This window comes from Amblyomma mixtum, chromosome 1, assembly GCF_055824585.1.
Source record: "Amblyomma mixtum isolate Tamu chromosome 1, ASM5582458v1, whole genome shotgun sequence".
In the NCBI taxonomy this organism is placed as follows: domain Eukaryota; kingdom Metazoa; phylum Arthropoda; class Arachnida; order Ixodida; family Ixodidae; genus Amblyomma; species Amblyomma mixtum.
This window is the reverse complement of record NC_143012.1, coordinates 256,458,909-256,473,656: the sequence shown is the minus strand read 5'-3', so window position 1 is coordinate 256,473,656 and position 14,748 is coordinate 256,458,909. Positions and strand designations below refer to the sequence as shown.

General features: G+C 46.5%; 1 protein-coding gene across 2 annotated transcripts in view; it reads right to left on the bottom strand.

The window, feature by feature from the left end:
• The window catches only part of LOC149371536 (uncharacterized), a 140,752-nt gene extending 126,344 nt beyond the window's left edge, over window positions 1-14,408 (bottom strand). For both annotated transcript variants that reach the window (XM_089565797.1, XM_089565798.1), the window contains exon 1: window positions 14,270-14,408. In XM_089565797.1, coding sequence (XP_089421923.1) covers window positions 14,270-14,300 — 31 coding nt within the window. In that variant the 5' untranslated portion in view covers window positions 14,301-14,408. The remainder of the gene's footprint in view (window positions 1-14,269) is intronic.
• Between the last annotated feature and the right edge of the window lie 340 nt (window positions 14,409-14,748).

Genomic DNA, 14,748 nt, shown 5'->3' with positions numbered 1-14,748 from the left:
GCTCCAGTTCATCCTTTCGAGTCACAAGCCTAGGAAACCTGGGCAAGTGCTTCTAGTTTGTGCGGCTGCCACCCCGCGTGCTGGATGACGCTGAGCGTTAAAACTTACGGCGGGGATAAATGTTTGGTACACCCTCCAAACCATTCAGTGCGAGCGCAGGAATGATATGTCAGATTCTGCAGCGCGTAGGAATAGTAAGTAACCAGTATCAATCATCGCGCACCATTTCATGGGAGAATTCAGTTTTCATCCACTTATAAGTGATCATACCCCCAGTCAGTTAGGCGATGCTCGCTGGTGGCAGCCGACAGATGGCGTCAGTGTGCAATGTCAAAAACTTCTTCAGTATGGTCCCAGGACTCTAACGTCCAGGAAAGCTGGACATGTAGAAATAGTGGTTTATTAAAACAATACAAAGAGGAAAGAGAAGATGCTGCAGGCTACTGAAATTTCTATCTATTAACTTAAGCAACCAAGCTGCGGCCAGCGGAAATGAAAGCGACAGGGAGAAGATTGCCGGCAGATTGTACAGAGGGCAAAACGCTTGCGTAGAACACGTTCTCGGCTTGTTTCGGGCTGAGCACGCAATACCAAAAGATAACATTTAGTTAAAAATTGTCTGGATCTAAGCATGTGCAGTTAAACTCATAGTATTTCATTGTAATTATTTGCCTTCCTATTCGCAGTGGCTTTGGGAGCTGTGGAACATACAGTTTGGCCGTTCTAGATATGTGTTTTGTCCTCTGTACACCCCTGCGGAAAAGTGGAGAGACCACGCGAACTGACACAACTGCGCGCCCGCGTTTTCTCACGGTGCAGCGCCTGTTTTCAAGAGATACATACGCACTGTAAACATAAAGGAATAAAAAGGGAGTAATGCGACCTCTAGCGCATACCCATGAATAAAAGTGGGTGCGCTAGAAGACAGCTTACTTCCTCTTTACCCCCACGCTACCCCATTCGTGTTCAGAGTGTAAGGTGCCTGTTCGAATACGTTAGCCTGTCTGCCCACATACTTCTCCCAGGCACGCCTTCTTACACAGAAAAATCGCAGCCACTGTCATTCGCGCGGTCTCTCCACTTCTGCATACGGGTGTAGAGAGAGGAGCGATAGATATAAAGGAGAAGAGCGAGCTAAGTACAATAGTCTACAAAAAACAAAAAAGTAAGCAAGTTTGCGCCGCTCGTGTGTGATTGTCAGGCACTGTCCGAAGTTACTGCGCGCGAGCTACCCCTCGCCATATTTACGAAACATAAAAAAAGCATTTGTATATACAAAGCCGCGCGCACGTAGCGTCCTGTTGCTTATTTATCGCGCACGCGGTACGCAGCACAAGCGGCTAGAGTCGGGTGCCCGGCCTCACACTGTCTGAAGTAACACACGCGGAGAGTTCATGTCACTGCGCGGCACTACCTGGCGATGAGCAAGCCGGACGTCAAGCCTGCCTGGTCGATTTATGCACAGAGGCTCACCATCGTTCTGCCACGGCTGCGCGCACTGCCGCGCGGCCACAACAGCGTAGCGAGATTGTGCGGGATTACTGCAAGCGCCCTCTAGGCTACGAGCAGCTCGTTTTGCTGTTCCGGTTTGTGCGTTCGGGCCTCGTCTTTTTATTTAGAGGTTTCTCCTTCGCGCCTTGATCTGCGTCACGCTGTCACTCGAGTGGAAGCATCATCTTTTAATGTCTTTATCCTCAATTAAATTTGCGAGCACTGCTTTTTGACTATGCTGCTATTCAGTTCTTGAACTTTCAAGCTAGCTAGGCCTGCTCGAGTGAATGTTAAACGGGCTGCGGCAAAGTGCGACGGGTTTCGAGAAGGTAGGGGGGAGGGGGGGGTGCACGGCGCATCTATGGATGCGCCGTGAGCACCGCCCGGGCGGGCCATCGCCTAGCGTGTAATTCGGAGCGCGGGCCCAGCCGATGCGTAATTGGGCTTCTACCGCTCAAGAAGTGTTTCGGCAGCATCTGCTTAGCTCAGGAAGGGGGTGCATTTTCGCTACGCTTGGAAGAATCCGTGCATGGCGCTAATACAGCGAGATGCAAGCGACCTGGCCCGAGACTTGTACCTTATAAATATCGTGCGCACTATGCACTAAACACGAAGGGTGCGGACAGAGAAGCAACATAAGCACTTCAGCGGAATTAGCAGTTTCAGTGACTAAACTGTATGGTATGGTATGGTATGGTATGGTATGGTATGGTATGGTATGGTATGGTATGGTATGGTATGGTATGGTATGGTATGGTATGGTATGGTATGGTATGGTATGGTATGGTATGGTATGGTATGGTACACTCTTAAAAAAAGATAGTCGAGGTTACTACATTTTGGGGTAGCAACAACCGTCACATAATGACTACCTAGGTAGTGACCGTAAGTAGTAACTGCAAGGTAGTAACATTTACTACCTGTTGTTTAGTTGAAAATGTCTAGTCTTTCATTCCTTTGAGCCCCTGGAATAAAGAGTAATTTTGTTTGCATGTTGCATTTTATTAACATTTATTTATTTTATTTAGGCAAACTGGTCTAGCCTATTGAGAGGCTGTGGTGAAGGCTGGAACACGACACACATGTCGCTGACAATAACCGCTCTCTTTACTTATTAAGAAAAAATTAGAACGTATGTCCCGAAAAAACACTCCAAAAGAGAAAACATTGAACATGGATGCATCTTAGCAGTAAAACCAGAAGGAAAAATGAGCACAAGTCAGACAGAGTAGCTTGAGGTTGGTGGAAAAGTGCAATTAAGAAATCAAACTAAAGAATGGAACACATAGGTGCCGCGTATATATTGTACTGAAAACAAAAAAAACAGCACTGGCAATTCGATTAGATTTGTTGCCATTTAGGAAACCCTTTTCGTCATATGAAAACATAGGGCATTGAGTAGCAATGTCACCAGGAATGTTAGTATACATATATGTGCATATTCCGATCATCCATTTCCAAATCAAGGTAATAATGGATACTACCAGGGTTATAATGAGGTAGTACAAGTGTAGTAACTGCCAAAAAACGTAGTAACAGCAGAAGTCACAACCTTGTTACTACTTAATTTTCTTTCGGGGTAGTAACAGGGTCGTAGGAACATAGTACATAGGTAGTAAGGGTTAAAAAAAGCTTCTAACAGCAGCCGTTACTACGTTTTCACTACCTTTTTTTTCTAAGAGTGTATGGTATGGTATGGTATGGTATGGTATGGTATGGTATGGTATGGTATGGTATGGCATGCTATGGTGTGGTAGGGTATGGTATGGTATGGTATGGCATGGCATGGTATGGTATGGTATGGTATGGTATGGTATGGTATGGTATGGTATGGTATGGTATGGTATGGTATGGTATGGTATGGTAGACGGGGTTTAACGTCCCGAAACGACACGGTCTATGAAAGTGGACGGTTATGTGTTTATTTCGACCACCAGTGCTTCTTTAACGTGCACTGCCATTGCACAGTACACGGCTGCCTTGCGTTCCACCTCCATCGAAGCCGCGCCCAAAATGAGTTATTTTCTCTTCTTGGATGCGTTCTTTCCTCATCTGCTGACTGCACTCAAGCGCTAGTGTTGTTGCTTCTATGTACACTCCCTCTGTGTTTAGCGTCGGGCACAATCTTTGGGCTTCAAAACTAAGCGACTTGCAGTCAGTGTTAGTTATCCAGCGTAAACCCGCGAGGAGAGGCAGACCGCAGCCTGGAGTCACCAACATTTCAAAAGCTTGCCCGGGTTTCTGCAGCTTTCCGTCACGTGGGGCGTGCCGCGCACAACACTTTGGTGTTGCATGTCGGGAGCCGCAAGCGAGCGTTCGCCTGAAGGGGTCGCCGCCGGCACTGCATGCCGGTGCGCATTCATTTCACGGCTCGGCTGCAGGCGAACGCCGGAGGTGCCCTGGTCGACGCTTATCAACGGCGTTCAGCGGCTGCTGTTCGCCCGGCCGGGCGCGGCGTTTAATGCGACCGACGTCAACGTGTTGTCGGGGGCCAGTGCGGCGGAAAAGTTCCGCGGCCGCGACACGCACGCGAAGCTGCGATGGCGCAGCCTACAAATTATCGCGCTCGAAAGATCGCAATGTTTTTAATTAGACGGGTGTCCTAGGACATGGAGGTGAAAGATGGTATCTAAATCCGAGTCGAAAATTGATGTCCCTCGGCCCTTATCGCAGTCCAATGAAAGTTTTGCGTCGCCCGAAGCCAACGCGTTTTCTTTGCGTCTGCGGAACATAGTGTGGCAGCTAACCGGGAATTGAACGCGGTATGTGCGAAGGCCTACAATCCGGGATCAGAAGGGTCTCGAGGTATTGCAGCCTGACTGTTCGTGTTGATGAGAAATCGTGCTCGTTACCATGGTGATCTAGACCGCAAAATCTCGCATGTGCGCTCTGTTCGATTTTTTTTTTTTCAAGTGTATCCAGACTACCGATCGTTCACTACTTTGTTTTTAGCAAGTATTTCCGAAACTTTTTGCCATAGGAAATAAGGCACGAGTACAACATTGATGACGGAAACCATTCTGGCCAGCACGTGTTTGAACTGGCGGAGAAGCTGTTTGATTTATTAATGTGAAAGCATTAAGCCATCGACACGAAAACGCGGTGTCGCACAAAAAGTGGCAGCATTACAAAACTCGCGATGGTTGGAATGGTGTAACGTCATCAAAAGCGTGAAAATATGAAACGTTAACAAGTAATAGTCAGTACTTGTACTTACAACTGCACCACAAAGGGATAGAATCGGAATATAGCTGGAATAGAATTAGAATGAAATTGAAATATAATTGCAATGCTTTCGCTTCACTCTCAAGTAAATTTTTCAAGTGTTCCCGGTAATTTTTTGTGCTGTCTTGTGCGGTTTGTTGTTTCAAGTCTCTAAGGCTTTTAACTTTTACCGAATGCCACGATGCCCTGATCGTCGCTGAGATCCATAGCTGCCAGAAAGCAGGGAAATTGGTCTTTCTATACTTTCCTTGTTTAGGCAGTGTATAACTAGGCCTCCGTGGGTCGCGCTTTCGTAGTGACGGTTAACTTTGAACAAAGAAATCAAATGAACTACTCAGTGACGCTGAAAGAAATTTTGCCCACATAACAAAATATGCACCACCCACAAATGTGCTGAACATGCTTGCATTTTGTCAGTTATATAGGAAGCTATTCAGCCTCTAAATGTATCATTTTTGTTGATTTCGTTTCTTTTTAGAGCGGCGATTCTAAATGACTCTCTATAGAGCCAAAAAGCGCTCGGAAATTACAGAGATAAACGTTTCAGGTAACCACTGCAGGAACAGCGTTTTATTGCTTAGCAGTTTTTTTTTTCAGAAACTTGACGCGATCATGCAAGTCCAACAGAAATGCCTTTTTGGTCCCTTTGCATTTTGCTCACTTCGTATGTACGAACCAAAATTGGTATGAACATCTTATATCGCTGAAAAGTAAATAAATCTTTCATTGCAATAGCTAAGTTAACATTGCTTTTTTAGCTCAAGCGAAAAGTCCCCAACTATCGGGCAGACATACTAAAACACGGTGGGTGACCGCCGCTGGTGCAGCCGCCCCCCCCCCCCCCCCCCCCCCCCTCTTAATGTCTACTCGACTTTCGAGTTCCGTCACGAGCAGAGTGAAGCCTTCAAACTAAGGCGTGTAAGGTAAACTTATCTACAACATGTACTAAGTTTGCTTGGCTGTGCCTGCTTGAAAACCCTCCCCGACAACTGTGGGTGCCATGTGCTTCGGTATATCGCTACTACATGCGGAACAGACGCGCTCAACAAGAATTCTGTAAACACTTCCCTCCCACTTCGTTTTCACACCTGTAAAAGGTGCCAACAGAATGACAAAGAGATAGTGACAACGGCATAGTTACAGATCAAATTAAGGCTTCTCAAACAAGAAAGTGTAGTCTTTTTCACAGAAGCGCTGCCGCCGGGAATCGAACCCATGAGCATTCTCGTTCCGCAGGAGAACCTCCGGCGAGCCACCGCGGTGTTGTCAGGCGCTTCCACTGTTGCAGCGCTGCTTAACATCCCATAAGACCTCCGTGTTCTCTCTCGTGCATTTTGAGTATCTTTTTGAGTTCGTTCCCACGCGGGAGCCCAGCGACTCCGGTAGCGTTGCCGGCCGTTCTCCGAGGCTATGTAGACAGAGTGCTGCGGAAAGACAGCGCTGAGCTGAGGCGGGCGCGCGTCCAGGCACGCACGCGAACCTTTTGGGACGGCATAATTGGCTCAGAGCTGGCACTGCAGGCGACCGATGACGGGATCACGGCCGAGGCCTTGGTTGTCTTTTCCCATCACTCCTCCTGCCCCAGCTCTCGTCTTTTTTAGTTACACTGAAAAGCTCATGGCTTTAAAGCTCACCCGGCCAGTAGTGCGTCGCGCGAGTCGCATCAGCTGAACGAGAAGCATGCAAACACAAGCACGACATAGGCCACGGTCATGCAGTGGGCCTGCCTGAATAAAGGAAGCAAAAACAAAAGGGGTAACTCACGACTGACTATTTGGAGTGTTTTCGCATTCTAACTCTCACTGCATGCAGTTTCAGCCACTGGCCTCTGAATCCCCGGCTGCACGGTCCGCTTGCAAACGTTAACATCCTCGCTTTATTTTATGTATTGAGTGGCAACACACTGCAGTCGCGGTTAACACCGGACGGAGTGCATGTGGAATGTACGCGCACTGAGGTGGTTGCTGCAGTACTAGGGGCAGCGTTGCAATCCTAAAAATAAAGTAAGTCCTACTTATGAATAGGAACCGTCGTGGCATCGTGTCTAACATTCTTAGACAAAAATTTTGATTATTAGAAAATTGTAAAGTACCTATATAGAAATATTAAAGTTAATAATACATTCTTCCGATATGTCGCATAACCTTCCTTTTGTAGCGTTTCCATCACTCGCATAAAGGAAAAGGAAAATAAAGATTTGATTACGCCGAGTCGCTCGCGGCCTAATGCCACTTCGTGGAACTGACGAAATGGGAATTAGTCGCGCCGCTCCTCACTTATGTAGCGCAGGAAGGCTAGCATGCGACAGCGCTCGCTTCAGCTCAAAACAAGGGCGTGTTGTCCTCTGAAGCACACAGCTCAGAGAGGACGCACAAAGTTGCTCTTCGCCCGGTCCTTTTGTTTACTTGAACGGCCGCCTTTTCTTTATTACGGTAGTTCATGGATGTCACCTGCGCCCCTGTCCGGGGCGGCAACTTGAACCCAACAAGCGGAGGACGCTCCACCGGCTTAATTTGTTCAGAGCCGTCCACTGCAGCGCCTATTTCTCTCTTCCGCCTTTCAATCTCTCCCTAATCCTTTCTTTCACGGAGCGGTAGAGGTGTCCGGCGAGAAGTGAGACAGTAACACCCTGTCAAGCGCGCAGGTTAAGTCCACTTACGGGGAGTGCGCTCCGGAACTTCGCGTAACACTTTAGGCTACGTGGTGCTAAATGGAGAAGCAGTGACATTCGTAGTAACAAAGGATGGCAAATTTGGAGAACGCGAGGAATTTTCGAAGCTGATGAAAAAGCAAACACTTCTGAAAACTGACTGTTTGACGCGGTATAGCGCAAATAAAACGAACTTAAATAACTTTTCAACGTAAAAGAAATAGAAGAAAATCCAAGACCAGCCAAGACGAGTTTCTAGCCTATCCAGAATTTAGACAACAAGCGAGGTGGCGGCGTGCAGAGGAGTTGCCTCTGACCTCGTTCTTTTGATATGGTGTAGCGCTTTTTTTGCTATCAAAGAAACCTATTTTTAGAAATGGCGTTGCAAGTAAAATAAGCTTGAGAGCTTTATTACACATTACATTTTGTTCCTTTCAAGTAGTCGTCGCTACCGAGGCTACACACTCGGCCAGCGAAGTACGTTTCTTGAGCGTTCTGCAACTGGGGTACAACCTTCAGCGAGTGACAGTGGACATGCGCGTAGTTTATCTTCGCCAGAGTGCACTTATGGCGAGTGACACTTCCCGTAAGCTAACTTAACTTGCGGGCTTTTACAGCTGTATTACGGCACCTTTCCTTTTCTCAAAGCCAATTTTTCTTCCATCTGCGCCCTGCAGCTAGACTTAGTATCCGTTTTCCGGCGGTATACATGGCACGTCGCGAGCCGAGGGTAGAGTGGAGTAGTTGCTGAACAGCTGGACATGAGAACTAATTTGTGCTGAAAAAAAAAAAAAAACGGCCGCTAACCCTTATATTACCAGCACTGTGTTTCATTTTAAAGCTACGCTCGAACCATCAGAATTTCAGATTTAACTTATTTTGGATATGCAAACTATGTGAAAAGTAGCAAACGCCTTCAATGCATACTTGTTCATGATAGTAATACGAATACGGTATGTGAGAGGATGGAATATTTGGTTCGAAACGAGATTTTGTTTTTAGTGCCTTGGCAGCAGCAAAACTCGGTAAGGAAGCCTTCTCTTCGCTTTGAAAATTAATGAAGCATTCGAGGAACGAAGACCCAGTCTCTCGTGCTGTTTAAAAATGCACGAATACGAGGGGGTACCCAAAAGAAACCGGACTTATTTTTGTTTGAAGTTATTTGTTCACATTTTAAGCACGGACCTTCAAACTCCTTCAAAGTAATCCCCACTTGCAATGATACGCTTGTCGAATCTTTCATTCCATTTTTCAAAACATTGTTTAAATTCATCTTTTGTGATGCTTGACAGTGCCTCCGTCGTTTTTTTCTTCACCTCAGCACCACCAGGGAAACGCTTTCCATTCACCTATTTTTTTCATTCTAGGAAACAAGGAAAGTAGCACGGGGCAAGGTCGGGAGGGTATGAGGGTTGAGGAATAGGGGTCATGCCATTTTTGGTACAATATTGTCGTAGAGATAGGGCTGTGTGAGCAGGGGCATTGCCATGATGGAAAAACCAGTCACCCGACCGCCACAAATCTGGCCGCTTCCACCGCACACTCTTGCCCAATCTTTTCGAAATATCCAAGTAGAAAGCCTGGCTAACTGTCTGACCCTGCGGAACAAATTCTCAATGGACGACTCCTCTCACGTCGAAAAAACAAATCAGCATTGTTTTGAGGTATGGTTTCACCTGACAAGCTTTCTTGAGGCGAGGTGACTTTGAAGTTTTCCATTGGCATGATTGTTGCTTTGATTCAGGGTTCGATTCAGGAACACTTGAGTTGTCCCAAAGCATCGTCCTTGTACGTCTTTCTTAATATTTCAAGAGTTTTCATTCAACTTTTTCCGAGCAAAAATCAGAATTTCGCCAGAGCTCGCTGTTCACGAAAATCAGCCACTGCAAAAACGACATTCACACAAAACAGTCGTCACTCTAAAACTCTGCCTAAACTAGTCTGACCTCCTTCAGCGACGGCACTCGGCTTACTGACTCTGGAATGTTCGTTCTATGCGCTCCTAGTGGCAAAACGCGGTACCACAGAAGCTTTGCTGACCAAAAAATTTAGTCCGGTTTCTTTTGGGTACCCCCTCTAGATCAAAAAGAAAAATGATGGCGCATGCTTTCCCGCTCGATACGAAGCTGCTTCCAGCGCGCGAGGCGCAGTTCTTAGAAAAACAAGGTGTCGTGTCGTCATTGTTAAAACCCTGATACGGCTGAGACCACGCAGCCTGTTAGAAAATAATCCGTGCAGCAGAAGCATCGCCACTTCTCGCGGAAACGGCGTGGCGGCCGTGGTTGTTCATCTATTCACTTTGCACCGTTACACAAACTTTAAGCACAAGCTTCACGTGTCATATGCTCCACAATTTTCGAAATATTTCCTTACCTTCTGCCCCATGAACCTTTTGTCTCTGCCAGGGCTCTAATATTTCAACGTAGGTGTGAACTGTTATTTTGGAGTCCATACTCGCGTTCTAAATACCGACATCTTTCCGCATCTAACGTGTCTGGATTCAAATAATACTGTACATTTGGCCTCTTCTTGTGCCTGGGACACGTACCATGAAATGAAGGTTCAATTAGCAGTTTTCAACCTTTTTATTTTTGGAACAAGAACAAGAAATAAAAGAAATGACACACTAAGAGATTTTTTTATGGAAGTTAAAGATGGTTTTTAACAATTAAAACATTATTTTTTTCGTACCTTCTGTCTTACGGCTTGCTTTCCTTTCTAACTTATCAACACAGGCAATGCTTATGGTTACAAAACCTTGAGACCTCCTCCTTTTACAACTATTCCATAAATTGTACTACCATGTTAAAAAATAGAAAGCCAGTAAATTTGACTTGCAAAGCAGCCGGGCCGATACTAACCTAACCACTTTCAATCGGGATTGCAACAATGTCGCCTTTCTCCAAACTAGCAAAGACCGGAATAACTTGCCGGCATCAGTAACAAGAGCGTATTGGCGGGCTAGTCGGTTCTTTTGCATGGTTAGGCAACAGCGCAGGGACGAGACAAAGAACATTCCTGCGCTATTTTCTAAGCAATGAGTAAGAAGCATTACTCGCGCTGATAACTTTAGCAACCAACGTACTATGAGTTCAAACAATAAATTATAAAATAAATGTTGTGTACAGCACTTTTAAAGTTATTTTCTTTGCGCATTGTATTTTAAATGTTTTGAGGTATCTATCTGACACTTCCTGAAAAATTATTTTTATTCGCCATAACTTATATGCGTTTCCTTTTCATCTTGCTATAATGCTTGCGGTGCATTTTCCGTTCTACATCCTGGGTTCTTGCTTCCCTTTGTATATATTTGCTTCTGATTTCCCAATCCCTATTTAACGTATGATCGCGCCCTTAAGGCTTCATACATAAATCATCCATCTGAAAAAAAAAAAGAACGAGAGAATCATGCCCAAAATATGACAAAATGTTTTGCTCTCCTGTCGTAACAACATACTTTTCTGTAGTACTGTAGTGCTTTTCTGTTGTGCAGTAGTATCTTTTTTGTATTCTGCCACTAAGACGAACAGGGCAATGCGACAAGAACTTCAGCTCTTTCTGCAAAACTTTCTGTAGTTACTACAAGTTCATGTTAAGAAATATTTAAAAAATGCGTTGTGACGATAAAAAATTTTCTGCTGCATTTTTCGGTAGAGAAACCTCGTGCATCGCATTAGAGCGCCAACATGACGCAGAAGAAAACGCACCCAGCCACACCATCGGTGCATGCAACGGCTGATTAAGTATGCGTGCTTACAAGAAAATCCCGGACTAAGGACACCACCCGAAGGGGTTAGTGACAAACTGCCATTGGTTAAATAAGAGTTTTAAGGCGAGAGCCTTTAATGCCTCACACTGTCGTCCGTTAACAAAGTGTGTCACATGGGTTTAACTCGGGAACTAAAAAAGAAGAAAACCAATGGTTGCTTCAGATAGAGGAGGAAAAAATGTACCTAGAAGCCAAGTTTGATGACTGCAGATTAATTAGTTAATTAATTATAGGAAAAAATGTCGAAATTGCGTCGAAATAGCGCGGACGTCGATATAGCCACGGGAATGGTGTGACGTCACATCCACCGGAAGTCGTCACGGCATAGTGAAAATTATCACATAATGGTCGAAAAAACGTCGGATTTTTGTCAAATTAGATGAAAAAATGTGTAATTAAGCGTAATTAACATTTAAGATCCCCGAAAGCTGTATAATTTGGGCACCGATATAGCCACGGGAATGGTGTGACGTCACATCCACCGGAAGTCGTCACGGCATAGTGTCCTCGGCTTTCGCCTCTCAACACTTTAGTTGCCAAACTGTCCTCGCAATTTTTCGTCTTCCTCCTCCTCCTCTCAACGATGCGCCGCATTTAATATACTCCTATAGAGCACCACGAGCGTGCTATGCACAATGGCCCGCATGTCAGCTGCTCCGAGGAAGAGTTTGCTCTGTTGTGTTGGGTTTAATGGTACATAAGCATCTGAAGCTATCATGCGCCAACCTTAAGCTTCGAGGAAGAGCGATGTTGATATCTAGGCTTCTAATTAGAGATGACACCTTCTTTGCAAAAGAGCACAGAACAACGGATGGATAGGGAAAGAAAGACGCGATAGATGTGGTGAGTCTCAACTGAAGATTTATTGCGGGTAAAATGTCTACTGAACATTATAAGCAAGCACGGGGTCCAGAAATGCCCCATGGAACAGAGGGAAATAAACAGGCCAAGGGAGAGAAAAAGAAGGCAGTTATTAGCGTCCGCAAGCGTTTCGCAGCCTGCAGGTAATGTGCTGCAGAAGTCGGTGCCATCTACGCAGAAAGCTGAGCAGAAATACGTCCAAAAACATGTCCAGCATTCTTGGACCAAAATTTTGAAAACTGAAAAACTGCTTAAATACTGGTGGAAAAAATTGAGGGTAATCGTCTATACTTCCGATATGTAGCGAAGTCTTTATTTTATAGCGTTTTCATCGCTCGCATCGAGCAGTCAAGACTGCCGCAGAAAATCAATGGGGAACGCTTTCGACCATAGCAAAAACGTTAATAGTAAAAAATGCAAGGCTTCCGACGGGAGATTTGCGGATATATTGATTGCTATTGTAAAATCTTACAATTTATGACAAAACTGCGCTCATTAACTCCTCACCAATCAAAAATGTTTCGTCTTTTATTGTTGGGTACGCACAGAAAAGAGGTATCCGCACAACTTTGCACATGTCAAGGGTTACGGCGCTAACCAAGCAAGCTTGTAATATGTGATCAGTAGAAGGTCAGCAACTGTGTTGCGTGCTTACGTCTCTGGTCTGTCGCAGTTCTGCGCTGTTTGACAAGCGTGTATTTGTGGACTTCTTGCCGATGACAATCGAATGCTCGACACTGTTCTGCCGACAGCTGCTGCACCACAACAATCGATGCGCTCAAATTAATGATATGTTAATTCTTATACATATTACACCGTCATGACACCTAAGTTGAGGATAGCCGTTGGGAAGATATGTTCAAAGCCAGTGAGCTCTGTTGGGGCATCAGCTTTAGAGAATTTTAACCTGATATCTTGGATGGTGGCAACGGATGCAGCGCTGCTATGTACAGATTCCTTTTCGGTTTAGTTGGTACGTCCTTCACTTATATCTTCAAGAAACGACCAAAAAAGGCAGCATAAATGACAAGGTACCTTTACAACAAGAAAGGAACTCCAGCGACGTTTGAGTGCGCCTACCTTAACTCTTGCAGCCAAATAAAGCGTGAAATTTAGATGCTACACGGCAATAAAAAAAAGCTGCGGACCTTTGGAAAGCACAGTAATGAGACACGTACACTCGGTTCTACCGCGTCCTACTGCCTCAACTTCCTCGCTTAGCCAAACGACGGTAACATTTTACTTGGGGGTCCACATGTTCTTGCTTCGAGGCTTATGAAAACTGCAGAGCCACTGCTAGTCCGCAATGTGCAGTCATGCAGGCTTTTTTTTTTTTTTGCTAGAAAATACAGTGTTGCGCCTAATGGGCTCCTCACACCTTAAATGTGCTCGGTGATGTTCTTCGTGCAGACGAGAAGCACACAGCAAACGAAGAAGTAAACCCTTCGCGGCAAAGTTGGCTATCTGGCAAGCATGTCTTTTTGCTTTGCACATTTTGTCACTCACGCTTGCTTCAGCGTCGCCACAGTTGTTTACTGACGTGCAGCTGCATTTTCGGTTCAAGTAGAGAAACGACCTGCTGAAGGCACTCAGAGACAGGCCGGCAGGTAGGAGCATCAGGTGTCCACTTACGGCAAACGCACGCCCACATCACGCACGAACAGTTCAAAAATACATTCGTGTATTCTGTGCGCACGTAAGGTCTCTATTCACATGTACTTGATCCTGCAGGTCGGAGCAGCGTTGGAAGGACTAGACAGTACCGTCAATGGCTCTAGTGAAGGCCACAGGACGCAAGCGGCTGCTTTTTGCCGGGACCAGAAACCTATGAGAGATCGCGAACAGCAACTGCTGCTTCGCTTAAGACACCAACTGTAGCGTTTCAAAGAGGCCTTCATGCGCGGTAGACCGTCTTGTAGTGCCATTCTATAGTTTCCCTCAACCGGCTCAGCCGTTGTCAACACTGTTCACTTCTTCGTACATCGGAAGTGCTCTGCACAACACCTACCCCGCGATGACAACAGCACGCGACGTTTATTGCCGATTTCTTGCACCGAAGAGAAACCAAGCGTTGCTAACGCTCGCCCCACGAAACACCGGTGATCCTCTAATTCCTCTCGGAAGCCCCTCAAGAGGGCGGCAACCGGACAGCACGCGTTCGATTGGAGAGTGCGCGCGCCTGAGCGGGCACTGCGTGTGTGCGCGAAGCAGGGGTTCGAACCCGTCGCTCGCGGTGTGCACGCGAGTAAGCGGAGCCAGGAAGCGCCACTCACCCAGCGTGGCGAGCAGGAGCCAGCCGCACATACTCCCGGGAGCGCCACATGCGCACGCCGGCCGCCGCTCACATGCTGCGCTTCCTCACGTGTCTCGAGGCGGAGGCCGAGGCAGATCCGCCGAAGCCCACGCGGGCGCCCGGCTTCTGTGCCGAATCGATTGGGTGTGCGGCGCAGTCTACCCGGCCACGAGCGCCCTCTATCGACTCGAAGGGCGGCCGAGACAGGCACAAGACGCCCGTCTGCTGTGCGATGTCAGTGCACGTTAAGGAACCTCCAGGTGGTCGAGATTAATCTGGAGCCTTCCACTGCGGCGTCTCCTTCGCCCCTCCCTCTGGCACTAGGTCCTCCGTCCCTGTTGTTTATTAAAAAGTTTTCACCACCACCACCGTCCCTTCCCTCACGGTGCGTTGGGGCTGTCCACCGAGAGTGAGACAGTTACTGCGCCTATTCTTTCCTGATAACTAACTAATTATTAT